Here is a 22,724-nt window from a genome sequence, read left to right on the forward strand (position 1 = left end):
AAGTTTAAAAATTTGTTTACTTGATAAAAAATTTCCTGGTACAAACAGGATTTCTGTTCAAAATTCATACAATTAGCATATGACAGAGGGCTTTCCAATAAATTGTTATTAGACAATTGAGATGTTCCATTATGACCCCAACAATTTGTTTTGCACGAGTCCTACAGCAGTGTGAACTGTTTGCTATAGTATTTTGTCTTTTTCACCTGCATCTTCCTTTTAACAAGATGCTATACTAAAGAATAACCTCAAGAAAGCCCAAAATTTTATTTTTCCATTAACTTGCAATGGCTGTAAGAAAGAATTAAAATAATCTAAACCTAAGTTACCTGCAAGTAGTTTTCCTTTAACAAGCTATATTTATAAAATGATTGAACTAGTGTCATTTTTAGAAAAAGCAGACATGTACAACCTTTACCTGGTATCTGCTTGCACCATGTGAATCTTGCAACTACTAACCTCAGAAATTCTCAATCATACATTCATGTTTAACTCATTTCATTATTTACTTTGAAGAATCTTTCTGATGGTCTAGAACCTTGTTGCAGCTACACACTGTAGAAGAAAATTGAAAACTATCCATCAGAATGTATAGCAGGTACGAAACACAAAACTGAGTGCATACAGATGGACAGATGGGGAGAGTTGCAAACTGCAAGATGCGCCTTTTAGGGTGAGAGGCATGAGAGAGTACAGATCATTTAACATTCTCTAGCACACATTAATTTAAGGAGAAATTTAAATACAGATGAGACAGATATTAACAGGAAATTCCTCCTAAGTGCAGGATGCAACATGTGAGAAGGGAAAAAAAAAAGATCGCTTGATAATTTAACATCAAAGGCCAGAGATGACATCTTAAAATGTAGTAAAAGACAGAATGGGTCAATCAGCTGCTAAGGACCAATAAAATTAAGACAAGTAATTTATTTGATATAATAGAGAAGAAATCAGCATGGGGATATAAAAACCTAATGCAGCCTTCTCAGAGTGCTGGTCAGGAATAATAATCTTATAATAAATCAATAGCATTCCAAAGGTATTGTACATACCAATGTTGCAACTGTGTCAAAACAAGAGGCGGCTGTTAACCTAGTTGAGTCACACTAACTATGTGCATGGAAAGATAAAGCTATGTTTATGACATGTTAGGTACAAAGAAAAATGTAAGACATTGTGGAATTTAAACAGACACAGATCACATTTGCAGATAACCCTTAGATAAGCAGGAAAAATATTGTTATAGAGAGTGACAGAGGAAAGCACACAAGGTGGAGAAAAAATAATTGTAGTTTTCACTATCTTGCTCTTTAGTAAGCAGCTAATTATCACATATGTTTAACAGACAAGTCAAAATATTGGTTTGACCAGATCTACAAACTGTTACCTCAGGTGACTGTGTCTCTGCAAGTGATCTTACCCAGAATAAGGTGTAGCAGGAGAAAAGCAAAAGTGACAGAAAAATTCTGTCTTCCCCTTCTGTCATTTGTTTCCAGGCAGTATAAAGTTTAACTTATTTTATCTCTTAAAATGACACACAAAGGAAAAATTGTCCAGGCAACTGATAGGTTGGGCGTTATTTTTGCCCTCCCTTCTGCACATTGGTGTCACAGTGATACTCTCGCCCTGAACAGACTTCACAAGTTAGCTATATTCAGGACCTACCAGTATGCAGAACTAGCTCATTTTTCCCTCAATTTTTACCATATTTGTCAATAACTATTTTAATGTGTCTTCAGTAAAGACAGAGCTCTTGCACAGCATTTATCCACTTCTGTCAACAGGAAGTACAGAAGTTACTACATTCATATAGATCATTTGCTCAACTTCCACAGTTTGTAAATCAGCCAGTCTTACACGCTCTGTCAAGCATTAAGTTATGTTTGGCAGTGGACTAGTTTTATTTAATAGTTCTCTTCACTATAGATACTACGCCAAGAAGCATTTTAGACTCAGCAACACTGTTATTTATAGGGCTTTTTTCAAGGGTGGCAGTCTCAGTGTTGCAGTTCAAGTGATCTAACAATGTAGGTACTTGTCATACTTTAGCGCTCAGAGCTGTTTAACGCTGTATTGTGTATTCAGCACACCTGGAACATGCCATCTCTACACAGTAAAATTATGGATGTATGTTTGGATAAAGCATAACAGCCAAAGAAAGATGGGCCTTTATGATTGTACAGTCAGGTTCCCTCTGAAATGCTATTAGTGTCCCTCTCCTTTTGCCACGTAAGTAGGAGTTTCAGGAAGATGACTGTTATCACATATTTCATCTGTGTTCTGATTTCTCCACTGATCATAAAAAGACAGGAGAAGTCTAGAGAATTGCAAGAAACCACTAACTCCTGGTCAGGGTCTAGATATAAATAAGATAACACTTTTCCTAATGTTTCTGAAAATGAAGAGAAAGAATTAGGGGCAACGCTCCTCTCATGTCAAGAGGAGGTTACTAAACAAAAATCAGATACAGAAGTCCGTTGCAATAGGAAGGCACTAAAGCCAAGACAAGAATCCCCAGACAATGAAGCATAAGTCCATGTGTAGGACAGCAAATGGTGAATCAGTTAGTGTAGTACAGAGAAGAAAATGGAAGTGCAGTGGATAAGCTATAATATCACTACAGAAGATAAGACTAGGGAAATATATATGTGATAAGCTATACCAACAAAAAAGGGCCAATTCAAACAGTGCCAACAAGGATTACTGGAAATACTGTATCATTGCAAAAATCATTTAAAAGATAATTCCATGCTCATAGAATATCCTCAGACACGTGGAGACAATGATGGAGGCACGACAGAAAGATCTAAACAAATCCAACAAAGGTACTAAAAATTAGGTAACAATCTTTTTTCTCAGACACATGGAGACGATGGAGGCACGACAGAAAGATCTAAACAAATCCAACAAAGGTACTAAAAATTAGGTAACAATCTTTTTTTCTGTTTTTTTTCTTAAAATAAATTTCTCTGGTCTGATATTTCCCATGACCTAGTATAATTGCTTCTCAACCTCGTCACTTAGCTGCCTTCTAGCAAGAAGAATCTTTGTAAAAGATTTAGTCCTCATAATGTGTATTTCATTTGCAGTAAAATTCAAGTATTTCTGAAAAGTGTTATCAAAATTCATCTTAGGTTAATGTTCTTGACCATAAGTTTTTTTTTCACTTGAAGAATCATAGAAAGTGCATGCAAAAGGGATTCAAACATACAAGACAGGCTTGCAAAACAAAGGGAATATTTCTGGAAACTATTTTGTAGTCTTGGTTCAAACCTAAGTATAATTGCTTCTCAAACTTATTGCTTAGCTCCCTTCTAATAGGAAAAATCTTTGTAAAGAAACTGACAAAAAATACTGACAAAGTAATTAAAAGTACAAATGGAGTTGAAATAATTTTACATCACTGTACGAATAATTATAAGAGATTGTATAAAGCCATACATTAAAAAACCTTTCCTACATGCATGGAATGTGAAGGGAATAGTTTCACTTATTTTCTTCAGTGGTAATCTAGTCTTAGGCTGCTTTGGAGGGAAGGAGTTGGTTGCAGAACCTAGAACTTGAGCAGAAAAGACTCCAATGAGAGAAATGGCAATAAAAACAAAAAAGCAAACAAAAAGCCAAGGGTGAGATTTCTGGGAAGTATTGCTCTACAGGTTTTGTCCGATATTTGTTTCTCTTTGGTTTGTGCATTTTTCATATGGCTTGTAAGGAAATATTAGCATTTTCCTCCAACTCTACCTTAGAGAGGTAGAGACTGCTGCCAACTTCCAGTACAAACTCTGGAAAATATGTCAGAAGTATCACCTATGGAATTCCTTTCTCTAATCACTTCTGTCTCATGGAGTTTCTCCACCTCAATTGCTATAAATTCCTATCACCAGAGCTGTGGAATCCCCCTGGGTCACTTGACTATTTCAGTCCGTACCGTGATTCTACAATAAGTGATATTGTATAAACAGCAGACTAGATAGAAGGCACTGAAGTTGTTTCAGGTACTGATATAGTTCACCTTGCCTCAGGGATCTGGTGAATGGCATGTGTTATATAAAATATGCATAATTTTGTGGAGGTTTTCACATTTAGCTATTAAAGCCATTGCAGTTATTCCAGTCATTATCAAAACCGTGACCATGCAGTTGGCATCTTTAGAGAGCACAGGACCTCTCAATAAGCAATTTTTATTGAGAAAATCAGGTATGCAACTATGTTGACATTACACAAGTCCAGTACAAAATAAACAACAGTGAAGAAGGTCACAGTTGGCCCCTTCTCCAGGACAAGGGACTGGAACTTTTCAGGGTAGAGAAAATTCACAACAAAGAGATCTGCACTGCAACAGGCATCTATATGTAGAGCTTCAGTACTCCCTTCCAGTGAGTCTGTGGAGGGAATCCCCCTTTCTCCCAACCTGTTCCCCCACTTCATCATTTTAGAGAAGTCTATATGAGTGGATGATCAGTTATGAGAGTTTCAAGGGTTCTCTGAAATTCTTATTTTAGGGCAGAAAGGGAAAAGGAAATAGACAGCTGCATATAAAGTGGTGTCACACCCAAACAAGCAGTAGAGGATGTCACACAGATGATGCAGCTCTTACATGTACATGTGCAATATACTACATTTGACTTAAGATATTCTGTAAAGAAACTTTACTATAAATGTGTGTGCTACACATAAATGGGGAGGTGAGGGAGTGGGATCGTCTGATAAGGAACAACAGTTACGGATGATTAGTAATCCTCTTCCACAGAGGACTGCCAAAACTAGATCATTAGACCTGGCTGAAAGATCCCCTCTGTAAAGTTACTGAGATCCAGTTAGATTTGAAACATATATAAAAATTTCTTGGAACAATTTCCTTCCCAACAACACTTATGTAATGCACCTGCTGTAAAAGAACAAGGATTTTGGTGTTCTGGAGTACTCCACGAACTGATACTGGTGAACAAGTTTTCTAAAACGTAGAACAATTTAAGATGTGTAAGGGAGTACAAGAGAAGTAGAAGCATTTTAAGGTTAACTTTCTGATTTTACAGTATAGATTTTCATTCTTCCTGAAAGGCAGCTGTTTTCAAATATAAACACAGTATGTTTTAAATACACTAGATGATAGAATCATTATGTGTTCCTACCTCTTAAGCATCAGGTTTTACAAGGCTGTCAAAAAGTAAGCTCAAGTAAAACCCTATACAGGTTAACTCAGGCAAGCTGAATGTGATAGCAAACACATAGTTGCATATGCATAAGTGTTCGTATATTTTTCCATAGTTACTGTATTAGTATGCTGTGAAAACCAGAAGCTAACAGCATTAAAGAGAATTAAAGAGGAATAGTTATTCATTGAACAAGACAAATTAGCCATATAAACAAAAACAAAGAAAAATTTTTAAAGCTCCATACTTATTAAAAATTATATCTGATTTATTATTTTTAAATTAATTTTATCCCAAATTCTGAGTAAAAATCCTGGAAAAAATGTGGAAAAAATTGTTATTTATTACTATTTTAACTTCAAAATTTTCCAGGACTTGCAAACCATGGTGTCCAGATTAACCATCCATGTACGTCAGGGTGTCACTACTGCCTGCCTTTTTAAGTGCTATTTGGAATAACACTTAACCAGGTGAACGTTTAGCAAAAAGGCACAAACAAAAAAAAAGAAAAAACCTCTAAAAATAAAATCTGTTATCATGTTAAGAGCACCTCCATTTCCCAAAAATAATATTAAATAAATAAATTTTAAAATCTGTCCAGTGGGGAAAACTATCCAAATAAAGGAATCATAACTTCTGGCTTTTTACTGCCGATTGGAGGTGAGGGGAAGGAGATCATATGTGGGGCTGGGAACTCGGGGATTATTGTCTTGGGAGGGTAGGGAGATGGGGGAGAAAAAGAGGCCAAAGACTGGGGAGGGGGAAGGGAAGAGAAGGAAAGAGAGTAAGGAGCAGAAGGGGCACTTACTGTTTGGTTATCTTCATACAGCTTCAAGTCATATCCGCTCAGCTCCACACAGAAAATTATTGCTGTAACCCCCTCGAAACAGTGGATCCATTTTTTGCGTTCAGATCTCTGTCCACCCACATCCACCATTTTGAAAGTCAGCTCTTTGAAGGTGAATTTATTTTCTACAATCCCTGTAGTCATGTCCCGAGAACGCAGAATATCTTCCACTGTGGGGATGTAGTCCAGTGCTGCAATCCTTTCTAGGTCATTTAAATAGTATGCAGCATTATCCTCTAGGTGGTACTCATTGGAGCGGCAAAAACATTCCTGCACGCCAGGGTCTGCCCACAGCCGTTTCATGACTCCCAGAAGCTCAGGCGTAATCTCACCTTTGCTCTCAGCAGGCCCTGTCAGGGCAAAAAGCTGCACGGCATCATATGCTCTGTCAGGATTGTGAAATTCTATTTTAAGGGTGGCTAGAGCCCGAATGATACGTGTGAGGGAGTCAATCGCATTATAGATAATCAGAGGTTTGTACTCCTTGCAAGCCTCCAAGTTAAAGCCACCGCTATGAATGATTTTCATCTGCTTTACAATAGTACTCTTCCCAGAATTGCTGGTACCCAGGAGAAGGAGCTTAATCTCTCTTCGTTGTCGCTGACTTTCAGAGCGCAGGTGGCGGTCAATCCTACGGGACCGCCGCGCTGCCTCTTTCTCCTCAGAGCTTTGCCGACATCCCATGGTATAGCAGGCAGTTACAGAAGGGGAAGGTTGGAGACTGTCTCACTCTGTTTGCGTCTGTGAGAAAGATCTGTAGTGTCTTTCAGTTCTCGTGCCAGGTACACCTTGAATGAAAAAAAAAGTCACTATCCAATACCTGACAGTCCAAGATGCCTGTACCACCTAATTCAGTCCCAGCAGGGGTGCAAACATATGTAGATATGTGACCACAGAAATAGTCTCTTCAACAGATCTCATGGCACTCCCCTTTCCAGTGCATAAACAGTGGCACATTCCTGTTAATGAAGAGACACTTCCTTTTGCCACAGTTTGGCTAGATCCATCAAATATTCTTTTCTGTTCTGCATAATTATTTTGCTGCCTTCTGTTCAGAGGTAAGGAGCCGCACTTTCACCTTCTCTGCTCTAGCTCCTGTCTTTTAATTGTATTTTCTGGTTGCTGTGGTGATGCTGCTAGATAAAGCTGAAGCTTGAAGCTCTTTTCAATGGTGCTGTACTTGTTTTGTTTCTCTTCCCCCACTTCTCCAGCTGATCCAGTTCAGCTCTGTAAATCTGTGCTTTCCACCTGCTAAACAATGAGAAAAGAAATGAATGAAATGAGAGACGCTGCTTTCTTGCTGAAAACCACTCGCTTTCTCCTCCTCTTCTAGACTTACAAACCTTTGATTATCCCAAACAGAAAATACAGATGCAAAAATATGTAAAGAAAAGCAAAAATCTAAAACCCTAGCAAGAACATTGGGACAGCTGAAGCTTGCAGACCTAAGAAAATGTGGTTTCTGAACAACAATAAGTCAAATCTCCCTTTCAGCCTTCTGTTTTATTATCTAAACCTACATGAAAACAAACAGTGCTGAGCTATGCCCCAATTTCTCCCTCAGCAAGAGCTTATGGCAGTGCTTTTCCTGCACAGTCCTGTTCTGACTGGTTTTCCTGAAGCAGAAAATGAAAGAGACTCACACTACTTTTCCCTCTATTTATATCAGTATCTGGTACTCAGACAGATGTCCTCCTGAGTTTTCTTTCATCTTTTCTGTTTGCTCTGAACATTTAAATAACAAAATTAAGAAGCAAAAGGAGGTGATTAATTTTGCTCCACATTTTTGTAAAAGCGAGAGTTAGGGATCTTTGCAGAATACAGTAACAGATCTTCTTTCCCCTTGGAGAACAGTACTGTTAAACATACTACCTGCATCCTGCTTAATATAAGTGATGCACTACTACAACAAACTTTGTAAGCTTCTTTGCATAGCCAGCCTAAGTGTTATTAAGCCTCCTCTCTTCCATTTTTAATACAGGAAATTCTGAGATGCACTAAAACAGTGACTACAAGGTAAATGTTTCATACAAAAAGCACAGGAAATGCCATCCCAAGCAAGGGCTTGACAGCTTTTCAGTGACTGTTAGAGCAATTATTCTTTCCCAAACTAGGGCTTAAGCCTACTAGTTGGAACTCTGCAGAAGGCAACAGCAGGAAGCAGTTACTTCTCACAGAGGGAAAACACATTACTTATAGCTGATTGGTGATAACTTGCCTCTTTTCTAGGAAGGGCTTGCTACTCCCACTAAGCTCTGAGCACAGTGGGCAGCAGTCACAGATGTCATGGCTTCCTCATCGTATGCTGGCCTGAGCCCACTTTGGCACCTATACTGCTGTCTGTTTACTTGTGTCTAGAGGGTCTTCAGTGAGTATTTTTAGAAACTAAACTACATGCTTCTGAGATACCCTCAGAGGAAGACTTAAGAAAAATTTCAGAGCCTACTATAGAAATATAACTTCTACTACATTTTAATAAGACTAAGTCTCGCAAATTCCATTTTCAATGTTGCTCTAGAAGTCTTTGGGAGTTTTTCCTGCATGAACTTACTAGCATTTCAATGTAGATGTGACAAAGCATTAAAATACATATTGAAGAGGATGATTCCACACTACTAGGAGAGGGACAGAATGATCCAAGCCAGATGCTGAAGCTCTAGCTTTTGTGAGAAAAGAAATTGGACTACAACTACTTGCAACCTCATGTATTTTGCTTTCTCTCTTTCTTAAGCATCACAGCAGAAATTTTAGTGGACAAAGAACATTTCAGCACTCAAAAATAGTAATCTTTAATTAAGTATTTTAAATGGAGCACTGGATTTACCAAAATGTATTTTTCCTTTCCCCACATCACCTACATCATAGGGTAAGGTTCACTTACATAGATATATAGCAGGATGCAGAGGGTCTCATTCGTACTGCTCCGGTTGAAAAATATAAACTTATATTTACATGACTTCTATTTTAATGTGTAACGTGTGTTTATAAATGCATATAGATTTGATACTACATGTTTTGTAAGATACTGTTTTATTGCTGAGAACTTAAACTGTTGTTTTGTCTTGCCAAATGTCATTATCAGCCAGTGATTTCAGTGAGATCTTGCTTTACCCTCCCAGTAGCTCTCCATCATAGAAATTAATTATGTCAAATAATAGTTCTAGCTAATCCTTAAATAATGTTAATTGAGATATAGCACAGCATAAATACTTTGAGGCGGGGGCTTCACAGATATAGATAAGGACAATTACATCAGCTGCAATACTGGAGAAGGGTTATATAGTTAAAATAAAGCTCAGCTTTTTACGTTTCTTAGCATGTCACATTTACATGAAAAAAACATTGTTCTTAGAACATTTATTTGGGAGGATAGAAGGGAGAAATAAATTCTATACCTAGGCTTTCATTCCTCAGGTGGCAAAAACAAGTGTAATGATCTCAGACTCTTCTGTTTAGCAAGAGGCATTACTATTCTTCTGTTATTTGTATATTAATTTTTTGTCGCAGTGGCCTATCCTAATCTTAGTTTCTGTATTTTGTATAGCTTTCTCTCTGAACATGTTTAAAGTCACTTACAGATCTCTTCTGATTTATGATGGGCTGACAAGTGGAAAGGTAGAGTCTATGTATCTGCTTTGAGATCCAAGTCCCCACTGATATGCATCTCTGGTGTCTACAGTTCTGTAACAGTGTCTAGGAATTAGGCACGATCTTGCATCACACTGGATCCCTTTTCACCAGTTTCCAATACATAAATGTGAAGACATCTGGGAATGTCAAACATGCTTGTATGGAAGGACAAAGAGTTACGGCAATCGTTGTTAATCCCTTAGCATCAGAGAAAAAGGTATAGAGACTGGACAGAGTCAATGGATGACAATTTTACATATTTGTTCCTGAAGTTTCCTGGGATGTTAGCCTGGGACAGTTGAGCTTGCAATCACTCACCCTTAAGTACTTTTACTGATTCTATATTTATCTTTAAATGCCTTCCTAACTCTAACCCTGCTTAAGGGAGAGACATAGTTGAACCAATGTAGACCTGGATAAAATTCACAAGTACCAGGATGACTCAGTATAGGTCAGGATTGGTACTGGTGTATTGAGGAGAGCATTATGTTTTAGTTGGAGAAGTTGAATAGATGATTGTTGCAAACAATTGCAAAAATTCCACAACTGGAACCCTGACCACAAAAAAGCGAACACCCAAAAAAACAGTATATGAAGTATACCAATTAAAATGTGCTTTGATATCCCACTCATTCCTGTCTCTCCTTAGATTTCCAGAACACTATTAACATACACATTTTCAGAACAGCAGCTTTTACTGAGTTTTCAAGATCTCCTATACAGTATTTCAACTTCCCCTCTTCTTTCTTGCTCCTATTTAAACCTGCCTTCTAACTGCATTATTTTAATCTCTGTGCTCTAACACCTGCTTGTGAATTCATCCCAAATCCACATGCATGAAATTAATTAACTAGAACAGGACATCTACAGTAACCAATTCCAGAAGCTAACCATGACAGTCTTATTCTCAGTTGTTCTAAACTAGTTATCTAGTCAGTACATCACATCACCTCTATATGACAATTCAGAGTGCTTATCTGTCATCTTTGCCTGAATGGACCATAGTGTATGAGCAGGCTTGTAATTTAAGCATTTTGGGTGCCTTAAATTTAAAGATGTCCGGAATCCTTTGCCCCAAATACACTGTGTATTGCTACTACCTGGTCTAAAATTCTACAAGAGAGTCTTAATATCAGCTTTATTTATCTTACTTCCCGTTGCACATCAGAAGGACATTAGCACATGAAGAACAGATTAATCAGCAGAACACATTAACATGGTAATTAGCACAACTTCATTTACTCTAATGCATCAAAGATGTGTAAAGGAAAACCCTCCAAAATGAGGAGTTATACTTTCTTCAAATAATCGGCTTTTTCCAATGGTTATAGAAGATGAAAAATAAGAGTTGAGGAAGCTGATTTTTAATGAGTAACTTTCCAGCCACACAGAGAGAAGAAAAAAATTACTCTGTTAGACATCAAGCCAACTTCTTATTTTAACTATATAAAAATTAGAGTTGGCTCCATTAATCATGTTTATTCTGACATGTTCAGAACACTTCAAATTGGTTTTCCTTTAAGTCCTCATCAACCGAGGCTTAGTTTTCATATCATTGATAAGACCACTGGTCGAATCCTGCGTGACATTTTCTACATATCTCTGTAATGAAAAATTTTGCAGGAAGCACATATGGGCCTCCCTCTCCTCTCTTTATTCAAGTTTCATCCTGAAAAAGAGAGGCTTGCTAGAGACAAGAAGAAAGAGGATACATATTCCTTTCAAAATGCATCAGTACTTATGATAAATCTAGAGATTTTATGCCTATATAAGATAAGCAGATCTTTTGTAAACTTTGTGTTATTGGCCTCAACAATCACTTATGACTAACAGTTTGGTAGAAAGACAGTTTCAAGAAAAAATTACTCTTTTCAGACAGGTTGTACATTCTGTAGAGTATTTCCTATTGCATATTTCCACACCACATTCAGATGCATCATTAATTTTCCACAGCATTTTACATATCAGCTATTCTGCTTGCCATTCATTTAATAAGTTTAACACAGAAAAGGATAGCGTAGAACCTACTTACTGTAGGGAAGACCAGGAGTATGTAAACGCTGTGTAAATTAGTTTGATGCTACTGAATTTCCATTTTTTTGGTTTCTAGTCATCCCTATTGCATATATTGCAATGATATTTGGATCTCACTATTTCAAGTAGGAATACAATGACGTGATTATATTACTGCTTTGTAAAGCAGAGTACTAGATACTATTTCCAAATAGTTCACTACAGTAAGAAAGTTTGATTTATTTAAACAAGTTTTCCCACATACACTGAAAACCATCTTCCACGTTAATAGTCGCTACTTTTTAAAGTTTTAAAGTTTAGGAAAAGAATAACTTTACAAACTATTATGTTACTATGTTTTACTGTCCTGGCTACATAAAGATGAACTGCCTCTCGATAGTTTTACTTTTTCTTGGAACACACTCAGAAAATAAGGCAGTCTAGAATTTGTTCTGGTTTTTTAGATCAGATTTCATATTAAAAATGCAAGTATTTCATAGCTGTAAGTTTCTTAGTAGATAAAAGTCTTTTCAGTTACTCTAATGGAAAGCCTTATTGCTTCCTTTCACTGTGCACATTTCTCTCTAAACTTTAAAAAAAACTTATTCTTTGAAAGACTAGATTACACTTCATATGTGCTTCTGCCTCCTACTGACAACTGAAACTGCTTAAAATGTTAAGAAAATATATTTGTTAAATCTGATTATTTATGTGGGCTGTCTTGTCATCGCTACAATGGGCAGCTCTACCCACAAAATAACGTTTTGCCCCAAATCCTGAGCTAACAGTGATCTATTTCAATTATCAAATTAGTGATGCCAAAAAGTTAATTTTTGGAGTGGGAAGGATACTTAAGCAAAATTCTGCACTGGTTTATTACATAAATCTATAGAAGCTCATTTAACTGAGCAGGCTGTTTAATACTAGCATGTTCTTCTGTCCATACTTTTATGGCCAATAAAACCAATCATTATTGTTGGTTTCATATCTAGACTTGCTCTTTGCCCCTACCCATCACTTCGGTCTTGCTCAAACTGATCTGTGTGTTTGCAATCATAAACACTTACCCCTTTTCTCAGCATGTTCCCCAGTAAGGTGGGGGAGGAGGCAGGGAGGAGAATGACACTACAACACCACAATTCAGTTGTAAAAAATTCCCTAAGGAAAGATCCGAGTATTGTCTCTTGTTGCATTAGCTACTGGCATGTTATCATGGAATGCAGAGGTACAGAATCTGCCTTGAATCTGTTCCCCCCCAAGATTTTATTGAAAGGAGCTGGCTCCTAGGCTGAGAATAAAGCCAATGGCTGGTACTATCACAGTCAATAAAGAGACTGTACATACAATACTCTGCTAGCGGCAGGAATTTCAGCTGGCATTGTAGGCGCAAAGCTATATTCTCCTCAAATACAAGTGGGACCAGTAGCCTAATAATTTAGCTTCACCACCACCAGCCTGCACACACAGACCTTTAGGAGCCTAATCTTACTCAGCTCTTGCAGTATTTCCATCCTAGTAGCCGGATGATATATATACATTTTTCCCAGTAGTACCTAATTTGAGAAAGTAAAATGAAGTTCAAAAGGTTGCAGAAAACCTTCCACAACAGTTTTAGCTATAGTTGCCAGCCATCTTGCTATTCAATATTACAGAACATATACTACCAGAGGAACAAAACAAAACTTTACCCAAGCTATACTTTCCCAGCTTATTGGTTCTGATCACTTCTTTTTTCTCTTTATTTATCTGAAAGGTTAGAGGTAGTGGACCTGCCTGTTTGAGCACCTACTCATGTAAAAGGACGTGCAAGCCAACCTAATGTAATCAGCTTCTAATTACTATACACATCCACAGAGGATTACAGTACTTTAACAAAACCTTGGTTTTGCAGGTTTTAACTTTCAGTCACTTCCTACACTATTAACAAAAGAGAGAAAGACACGAGGGAGAATGATGTATCAGGAAATACCCAAGGTAGTTTACTGAGGAAGAAGTCAAGCCTTCTACTAAGCTGTCATCACTGTTTTGTTTTTTTTTTTTTTTGAGAGGAACTGAGGCTAATAAAGAATGGGGTAATTGGTTCCTATTTTTGGATTCAGGAAAGCAGCCAGAAAGAGTCCCAGACATGCATGCAAGTATAAATGCAAAGTTTAAATAATTTCACAGATGTTAGTTTACTGTTCAATGTATGGTGATTAAAGTGCATTTATTACAGAATAAAGTTGTTTTAAAACTGTGGCCATAGACATTACTAACATTATCTTTAGACAGTCCTTGAAATCTGAAAGAAAAGGAAGGAAAAAAGCTGACAGAGGAAGAAGACTGGACTAATTTTTTTCTTAATGCAATCCTCCTAGTTGATAGTACTACTTTTTTTTGCAGTTGGTGGACAATATTATTTATGTCTCTAGAGGCTTAGGAGAAGAGGAAAGAGATTTTACATTAAGGAAAACCAGAAACAATCTCTATCCACTAGAACGCCTGCCTCTCCAGAGCCAGAAGCATAAACGAAAGTTACCAAACCTGATCATGAACTTTCTGCCTGTAACTATTTGTGGAAATCTGTGATACTCCCTCTATCTTTCCACATATTATTGGTGTTGTTCACCCTTTTTATTGAATTTAAGCTTCAACTTGACAGATGAGCTGTACAGATATCAATATGACCTCTTGTGATAGAATTAAGATAGGTTTTTTTTGAAAAAAAAATCAATTGCAAAATTTTAAAATATTTTAGAAAGATATTGAGGATGAATATTCAAGTACTCAGAAGTTGTATGTACAAGTTATGGCAAAACTTTTAATTACGTGTTAAGGCACTAATCCCATCAAAAACAAAGGATGGGCTAGATCTAATAATTGCTGTCATCTTTTGTGGTTTATTTGTCACAGCAGTTAAAATGTGCATTCTATTAGTCAGATGAGTGATGAAAGAAGTATAATGATTTAATTAGCTGAATGTTTGGCTGGACACTACTGAATTCTACCCCTCTTTGTCATGGTGGTTCTTTGTGATGTTATTTAACTCCCTTAAGCCCATCTTTTCAAAGATCATCTCTGCTTGTGTTTTTCATTTCTTAGATGCCCAACTTGAAATACTGTTTGTGGTCAGGAAATGCACTGAGTGTTCAGGTATAATCGGCCTCAGTGGTAGCTGTGTTGTATATATTCAAATATTGAAAAAGTCAGATTTTTTCACTTGATCCATCTTGACCTCTATTTAAGAAACAGGGCCTAAGCTCTACACTAACTCTGCAAGGTAGATCCAAGAGAGGAGTTAATGTCTGTGCAATGGATAATGAAACGAGAGTAATAGCAGTGTCAGTCAAGAAATTCACATTGATAGCACAGTCTAGCTAAAGTACATTACATATCCAGACCAGGACCACACACACAATAACCAATACAGAATAATGGAAGCTGCTAAGAAAGGGGTTCTTAAAGGAAAGTCAAATCAAGTAATTATAAACCAAAATTCACATACATGTAGGCAGGTTTGTGTGCATGTTAAGGATAAACAAGGTTACCAGAGAAGGTATAAGGACAATGATAAAAAAAATTAATTCAGAAATCCTAAGTCCACGATAGGGGATGAGAAGGGCATTGGCCAGAATGAGTGCTGTACCATCAGCTCCTTATTATCACCAGGACTGACTGTTACCAGGCTAACAGACAACTGCTTCCAGCATGCTTTCCAGAAAGATAGTTGGTATGTCCATTAGGTTCTCATCTGATGATTCTCACTGTGATTTGATAGAAATACTTAGATCTGTGGTGTAAAGCCTGAGCTCAACTATTAGAACTGTCACCTAGGGATACATGGTAGAAGGAATTTTTACAAGGAAATAGCGGAGAACCCAAAGAAAATTACTTGCTGCTATTACATATAGTCATAGACCTATCAGTATGTAATCTAGCTGTAACTGATCTATAATAGAATACATTTTCTGCAGTGAGATATTTTATTCATAAGTTTTAACATCACATCTTTGCCTATTTTTTGGAAAACATCCAACATACTTTAGCAGTATTGAAATAAAAGTTATGCTAGTTAGTGGTGTCCACTAGCTATGTATATCACCCAGTCAAAATTTAGCATATAAACTTGATCCAAGTTTTACAGAAAAGAAGGAACCTGTAGTGAAAATAAAGTATTCCTTATAAACTGAGCATTCAACCCCTGCTTTTATAAAGATAGATTTTGATCTTTAGTTAATGGCATTGAAGTTTGGACCAGCTTAGCTAAGATCCAGACCACAGCAGAATACAAGAACTTATTAGTTTTCTTTCTTTTAACTATGCACACCCCACTTACTTCAGAAAGTTGGAAACGTAAATCCTATAAAGCATTAATACCTAAAGACTTGTTAGGTATTTAAATCATTACTTGTTTTAGCCACATCCACAAACTAGTGTGAAACAGTGAGAAGAAGCAGCAACACACCCAGTACATAATACTGACTGATTCTTGAATAGAGCCAAAAATACAACAGTTCTATTCTGAGTTGTGCTGCTGAAAATCCAGAGTACTGTTGGTGACTGCATATGGAGTTGTCTGTGCTTCATAATGGTTTAACTAAGACCAGAATCTCCCACAGCAGTCATTTTAGAGGTGACTTCCATAAAGAATGAAATATTACAAGAATATTACAGTGGGTCTAACAGTGGGTGTGCAGAAAATCCTGGCTGCTAGACAAGGGCAAAAGAGAAACAACACACACAGCATCTGCTTTAGGGACACACAAACATCAGACTCATTTAAAAATCTGTAATAAAGCAACAAACGAATTGCAGTACCCACTCAGTGTTTTGTAAGCACCTCAGGTGATGACAGTAGTGTACGTTATGTCTTCATTAGAGTTGCTGTTTAGCTTTTATCATCGGTGTTGCCATAATTCTTATGTGGGTGATTCATGAGCTAAGACTCACATACCACTCGGGTGCTGTTTCAGGGCTCTTACAGAGCTTAGGGAGATAAGTTTATTATATTAAAAAAGCTAATAAGCATTAGGTTTGGTCATGAATATAGTGAGATTTCTACCACTCATTCAACCTTATTGCACACAATACCTTAGGAAAGCATTAAGAAATTTTGGTAGTTATCATAGCAAGAAAAAGCTAAAGAGCTAATTGAAACAGGATAACAATGTAGCCTTGTAAAAGGAAGTTCCTCTTCTTGTGCATAAAAGGTTACATAAGAGAGCAAAAACATGCTTGCTTTAGATTGTTCTGGAGACAGGATCTCTGTAGTAAGAACCCGAGAGCCTGGGTACAGATAACACTATCCTGAAGACAAGAAGCTTGTTTAAGGTGATAGGGAAAAGCAGCCAAAGGCCAAGCAAGAGGCAAGACGATGCTCCAGTAAATGGGAACCATGGAAACAATAGATGAGTTCTATCTGTGATGATGGATAAGAAAGTATTTTTGAGACGCTATACAAAAATAAATCACAGTAGTTCTGCTTGTGTGTTTTAAAGGAAAGAACCAGAAGAGAGGCAAAAATTAAGGCAAAGAATGAGAAAGTAAAGTCACAGAAGTTGGGTAAGATTTCTAGGGTAAACTGAAAGGGTATATAAACACAGGAATGAAGAAAATTCTGTATCCATGAAAAGAAGAAGGAAAGGATAGTGATAGAGGAAGGAAAGATGAGTCGAGAAGAGCAGATGGGCACATCTTGCTATATCACATTGGCAGAAATCAGCAGAAGTCTAAGTAGAGAAGAAAAAAGGCCAGTGAAAGGATTGACTCAGAAGCTGTAAAGATGGGTCTGCACATATGGAATTTAATTACACTAGGGAAAAAAAAAAAAGAAAGAAAAAAGAAAAATAAAAAAGAGGGGAGAGTAAATCTGTGATGGAAAAAGTCAGCTGGGTCATCAGATTTCTACCAGAATGGCTTTGCTTGAGAAAAGACATTGCTAGGAGTGAATCAGGGCTGGCAGTTGGCAAGACAGACCTTGCAATGAGAGGCATAGCAAAAAGTTTTGGGAAGAGGAAAGCAAAACACAAGAAACAGTTTCAGTAGAAACTATCAACACTGAATTCACAGAAAGGCTCAGAGCAAGCATGGGAGGACTGGACTGGCAATGTGATAGTGAAAACTGGGAGCTTAGCAACAGAGAATGAGTAATGTTTCACAGAGAACAAATCAAAAGAACATTGGTGAATGGCAAAATAGAAAAACAGACATAGGTTGAATGAGAATGCAGGAGCAGCAAGTTATCAACATGAGATAAAGTCAAAAAAGGAATATAGAAGATTCATGTGAAGAGAAAACAGCATAAGGGAGTTCAGAGACAGTAGCTCAAAGAAAGCATGAGAGGAAAGAACAACATGATGCAGGAAGAGCATCAAAGCAGCAGTCAAAATGGAAAAGAGTAGAAGAGGAAAGCAGGACTGTGAAAGAATAAAGCCAATAACTCTCATGATTGTCTTATTTAGGGAAGGACAAAGAAAACCTGACAAATCTACTGCAGTTATCAGCCTCACAAGACAACATAAAAGTGGATTAAAATGCTGTTCCTAATACAACAAAAAAAAGAAAGGAAGAAAAACTGTGAATGTCAGCTGAAGAGGCAAAGCTATTATTAGGGATGAATTTGGTAGGTAGGGTAGAGAGCAATTTCCAGCCTTGGGCCACATATAAAATTAATCATATGAACTATGTCAGAAGGTATCTACATCAGAACTGTGGATTTCCGAGGTTCCATCTTAACAACTCAAATTAAACATGATTTTGTCCACAGAAGGGGAGATGGGGAGTGGAAGAATTATTAGACTGCAGCCCAGAGGGGGAAATTTAAAAAAGAAAAAAACAAATTCCCAAGAGGCTAACCAGAATCCACAGCGTTCTCTAAAGTGACTCATGGGAGAGGACTTGTATGCTACCAAGCACAGACTACAGCTGCAGCCTACGCCTGCTCTCATTCTGACTCTTTTTTGAAATTCAGAAGCTTTGACAGTCTTACAGTCCTGCTGCATGCAAGAGCTTCAGCAGGTACATCTCAGACAACTGAGCCATTATTGTAGTTACTCTCCAATTCAAAGGACCGGTTGGGGGGGAGGGTTTAAGCTGAATATGAAGGAAGTTATCCATGTTATGGTTTTGATATGAAATTGCTTTGGGTCCAATCCAAAAAATAGATGTACTTCTACTTCACAAAACGTAACCCTGCAACCAGAAATATTTAACAGCATTGTACAATGGTTAATTATGTCCTGGTTTCAAAAACTAAGCTAATACTTGTTTTTACAACATTTTGCCATCTCAGATGAAGTTCTGTACAGACCTATATAAAGTAAGTTTTCTTTCACTCACAATAAAGCAAAAAGTCCTTGGTATCCTGATGCATCAACTTCTCTAGGTACCATGATAGGACATGGGGTAATGGTTTTAAACTAAAAGAGGGTAGATTTAGACTAGATATAAGGAAGAAATTTTTCACAATGAGAGTGGTGAAACACTGGCCCAGGTTGCCCAGAGAAATGGTGGATGCTCCATCCCTGGAAACATTCAAAGTCAGGTTGGACGGGGCTCTGCGCAACCTGATCCAGTTGAAGATGTCACTGCAGGAGGGTTGGACTAGATGACCTTAAAAGGTCCCTTTCAACCCAAAGATTCTATGGTTTTCCCTTCACCAAGAGCCCCCCTCTTAAAAAAACACACACACACACAAAAAAAACCACCATACAAATTGCTGCTACCATAAAGAATCTAACATCCTTTTCAAGCTTTAGCAGCTACTAGGATTTCTCTTCAGAAATTCCCTCTCTCTGGAGGCATGATCACACCTTCCTCACACCCCAGCTGCAGTTACTGCAGTTACACACCGACCTCCACAAGCCAAAGGAATCCGAGTCGCTTTGTGCAGGCTCCTAACTAGTGGGATTATGAGAAGCTTGTTATGTTAAATATACATCAAACATTAGAGAACACTAGAGTGGTTAAATTCCTTTCATCAGACTTTAAAAATGTCTTTTAATAAGTTGGCTGTGGATGAAGTGAGAGAAGGTGCAGGTTTAACTATCTGAAGAGACTGAAGGCCTAGTTTATCCAGACAATGCAGTTAGAGCAGCAATGCAAGCATCTCTAGCAATATTCTCAGTGTGTTTTTCACCACTCATGCTCTGGGAGAGTTAAATTTCTTAAATAATGTTAGGTTTTTCCTCTTATTCAACCTTGTTTTTTCTACTGAGATCAAGAATATTTCTACTTGGCACTAAATGTGATTGCAATATGAGCTAAAGGAACTCTGCTTAGGCAGTTGTGGTGAAACGGCAGCCTATGATAAGTGACTCTTTGGGGTGAAAATTCTTCCTCAGCAGAATAAATACCACTGTCATTGTTTAAGGGAAAAATAAGAATAAAAAACCTCAAGCCCTGTAAAGTGCTATGGTTGTGATCCACTTACCATAAAGGGAAATCCTTTAGCTGACTTCAGTGGGTTTAGAAATAAGCCTGTATCCAGTTTTGAACAGGATGAAAATAAATATAACGTATTTTAAAATGTTGCAAGCAGAGTACCTAACTACCAACAACATAGACAGTTTTACTGATGAAAATTTAGTATTTAGTGCATGATTCATATTCTTCTTGTATATGAATATCTACAGCTGAAAATTTTTGTTAGAATAGATAAAAAATTGAATAATCTAACTTTCAGCTCCCAATTTTTTTATGATCTCATTATCACTGTATTACTAGATACTAAAGCATGATCAGTATCATTGTGCTTTAAGATTAATTTCTTCCCTATATGCACATGTTCCAAGCCTGGTTTCAGTTGGCATTCACTGTGTATGTTTGTTCATAGGTCAAATCAACCTTGTAAGAACAGAAGCCAAATTTGACCACATAGATTTTGAGTTATACTATGACAAAACCTCGTCAGGATGGCTTCACATATTCATAGGGCTATACAGATTTTGTCAGTATCATGGATCGCTTTCATATCATTCTAAGAATAGATTTTTTTGTCTGTAACAAAAATAAACCAGTAGGTATTGTATATTGGTTAATATTCATTATTTTAAAACTGCATAGGTAACAAAGTGGGCTGGTAAATGTAAGTCCATCTTTTGAGGAAGCTCGCACAGATTTTTAATCTGGGTACTTATAATAATGTAGAAGCGCTGTGATTTAACTTGGCTGTGCAAAGTCGTTATTTTTCAGCCTCACACAAGTTTGTAAATAGTTATTTTTCCCCAACCTGAAACATCTAAATGATAGATGGATTTATTTTTGTTACTAGAGAGAAACCAAAATCCAAGCACATTTTTTCTTAATCTTTTTTTTTTTTATTTTTCAGCTGTGCATTGGTAACTGTACTACTAGCATTAGCAGTTGTAACTCCAAATTTTGTAATACATACTGATGATTCTTTTGGCGTTCTATTAACAACCTGATGTAGTTGAAGGTGTCCTTGCTCACTGCAAGGGTGTTGGACTCCATGACCTTTAAAGGTCTCTTCCAACCCAAACTATTCTGTCATTCTATGAATACTGCTGGAATGTACGTGTGTGTGCAGAGAAAGGGAGAGGAGGGTAATTACTACTCCTGTTCAAATTTGTGTTGCATATAAGACATTTTCAGCATTCAGGGTTTTTTCCCTATTACAAATTTTTTATTCCCTAGAGTCCTGCAAAATCCCTAGCCATGCAACGACAATTTATGTATTTTTACTAAAAACTGTGACAGCATTTTTAAGAGTTCTGTAGACCTTAAATTCTGTCTGCAAATGATTTGTCTCCTATTGTACAAGTTCTCCTATGTTGAGGTCCGAAAAGTTTCCATTTTGTATCACACCTCAACCAGAATTGTCTCCTCTTCTTTAAAGGTACCTAATTAATTAGCTCACCATTTTGTGACCCTTATTGTTTCATTCATTTTATTTGAACTGATAGGTTGATTTGTGATACTACATACCTGATCTACTGCTACTGTTAATAGTAATAAAAACAAATTTTGCAGGTGTTTCTGCATCAGGTAGTCCTAACAGCTTAAGTGAGAGTTTCACAAACCAGACAAATGTATGACTATAACCACACAGTACAGGTTTAACAGTAGCATTTCAAATGGTTGCTCTTTTGTTCTTTTTACTCTTAGTGACATCTCTTCTTGACTCAAATAGCTGTGGCACTAGAATTATCTTAAAGCTGAAAGGTGCTAATCAAGCCTTTAGTTTATTCATTATTCAGCAATGGATCCTTAGTTATTAATTTCTCATTTCTAGTATTACCAGAAAAAATTCCTTATGGTAACACTGTATCCTACTATTAAGATGGTACATAAAGTGGAACTTTATGTCATAAAGTGGAATCCTAACCTAGTTAGCATTCTGCATTTCACACACATGAGATAGGCAGGAAAAAAGCTGATTGCTACTTTTTTTTCTTTTTGCTCACTAAAAATCTGTCACTGAAAATGTTATAAAAACAATTATGAGAGGCAGACACAGATCTGGGATAAGGAATAATATATATGCTGGAGGTTACTCAGAATATAGCCATACCTCAGTAGAAAGGTCATACACAAATTTCTCAGCAAGGCATATTCGGTCAAAACAGTACAAAAGCTATTGCAGCTGGGTGGATTCCAGCTTCCAAACTGACCTGAAACTCACAAAGCAGATTTGCCAAGTGAGGGCCAATATCCACAACGCATAGCAGAACAATAAATTATCTTGAAAATTTTGTTAAAAGAGCATGAGGACACCTCTGAGAGCACTCAGATTACTCAGCTAGCAGGGGTGAGGTGTGGAGCTCCACATTTTCAGTGATCTGTTCTCAGATATCACTGGTTAAGTATCATACCATTTCTTGCCTGATAACTACTTGTAGCTTTCCAGGATACTCGTGCTTAAAAGCATAGGTTTTGTTATGTTTTGCTTCATTTACAACATACCTCCAGACTTTTAAATTGAGGTATTGGAGTCAGTATTGTAACTAAGAAAATATAACAAGGATACTGCCTCCTAATGCCATCTGTGACTTTTAAACAGCTTCTGCACCTTTGTTGTTGCAAGGCTGAAGATGCGTCTTAGTAGTAAGAGAATAACTCATTATCTAACATCAACCCAAAAA

At 37.1% G+C, this 22,724-nt stretch overlaps 1 protein-coding gene across 1 annotated transcript; it reads right to left on the reverse strand.

Annotated features, from left to right (window-relative positions):
- Nucleotides 1–5,961: 5,961 nt before the first annotated feature.
- On the reverse strand, nucleotides 5,962–7,015 carry GNAZ (guanine nucleotide binding protein (G protein), alpha z polypeptide; the record flags this gene model as incomplete). Its single annotated transcript, XM_010297477.1, has 1 exon — nucleotides 5,962–7,015. A coding segment is annotated over exon 1 (723 nt), but the record flags the coding sequence as incomplete, so codon positions are not given.
- Between the last annotated feature and the right edge of the window lie 15,709 nt (nucleotides 7,016–22,724).

Source organism: Phaethon lepturus, unplaced genomic scaffold, assembly GCF_000687285.1.
Source record: "Phaethon lepturus isolate BGI_N335 unplaced genomic scaffold, ASM68728v1 scaffold47501, whole genome shotgun sequence".
Taxonomy (NCBI): Eukaryota; Metazoa; Chordata; class Aves; order Phaethontiformes; family Phaethontidae; genus Phaethon; species Phaethon lepturus.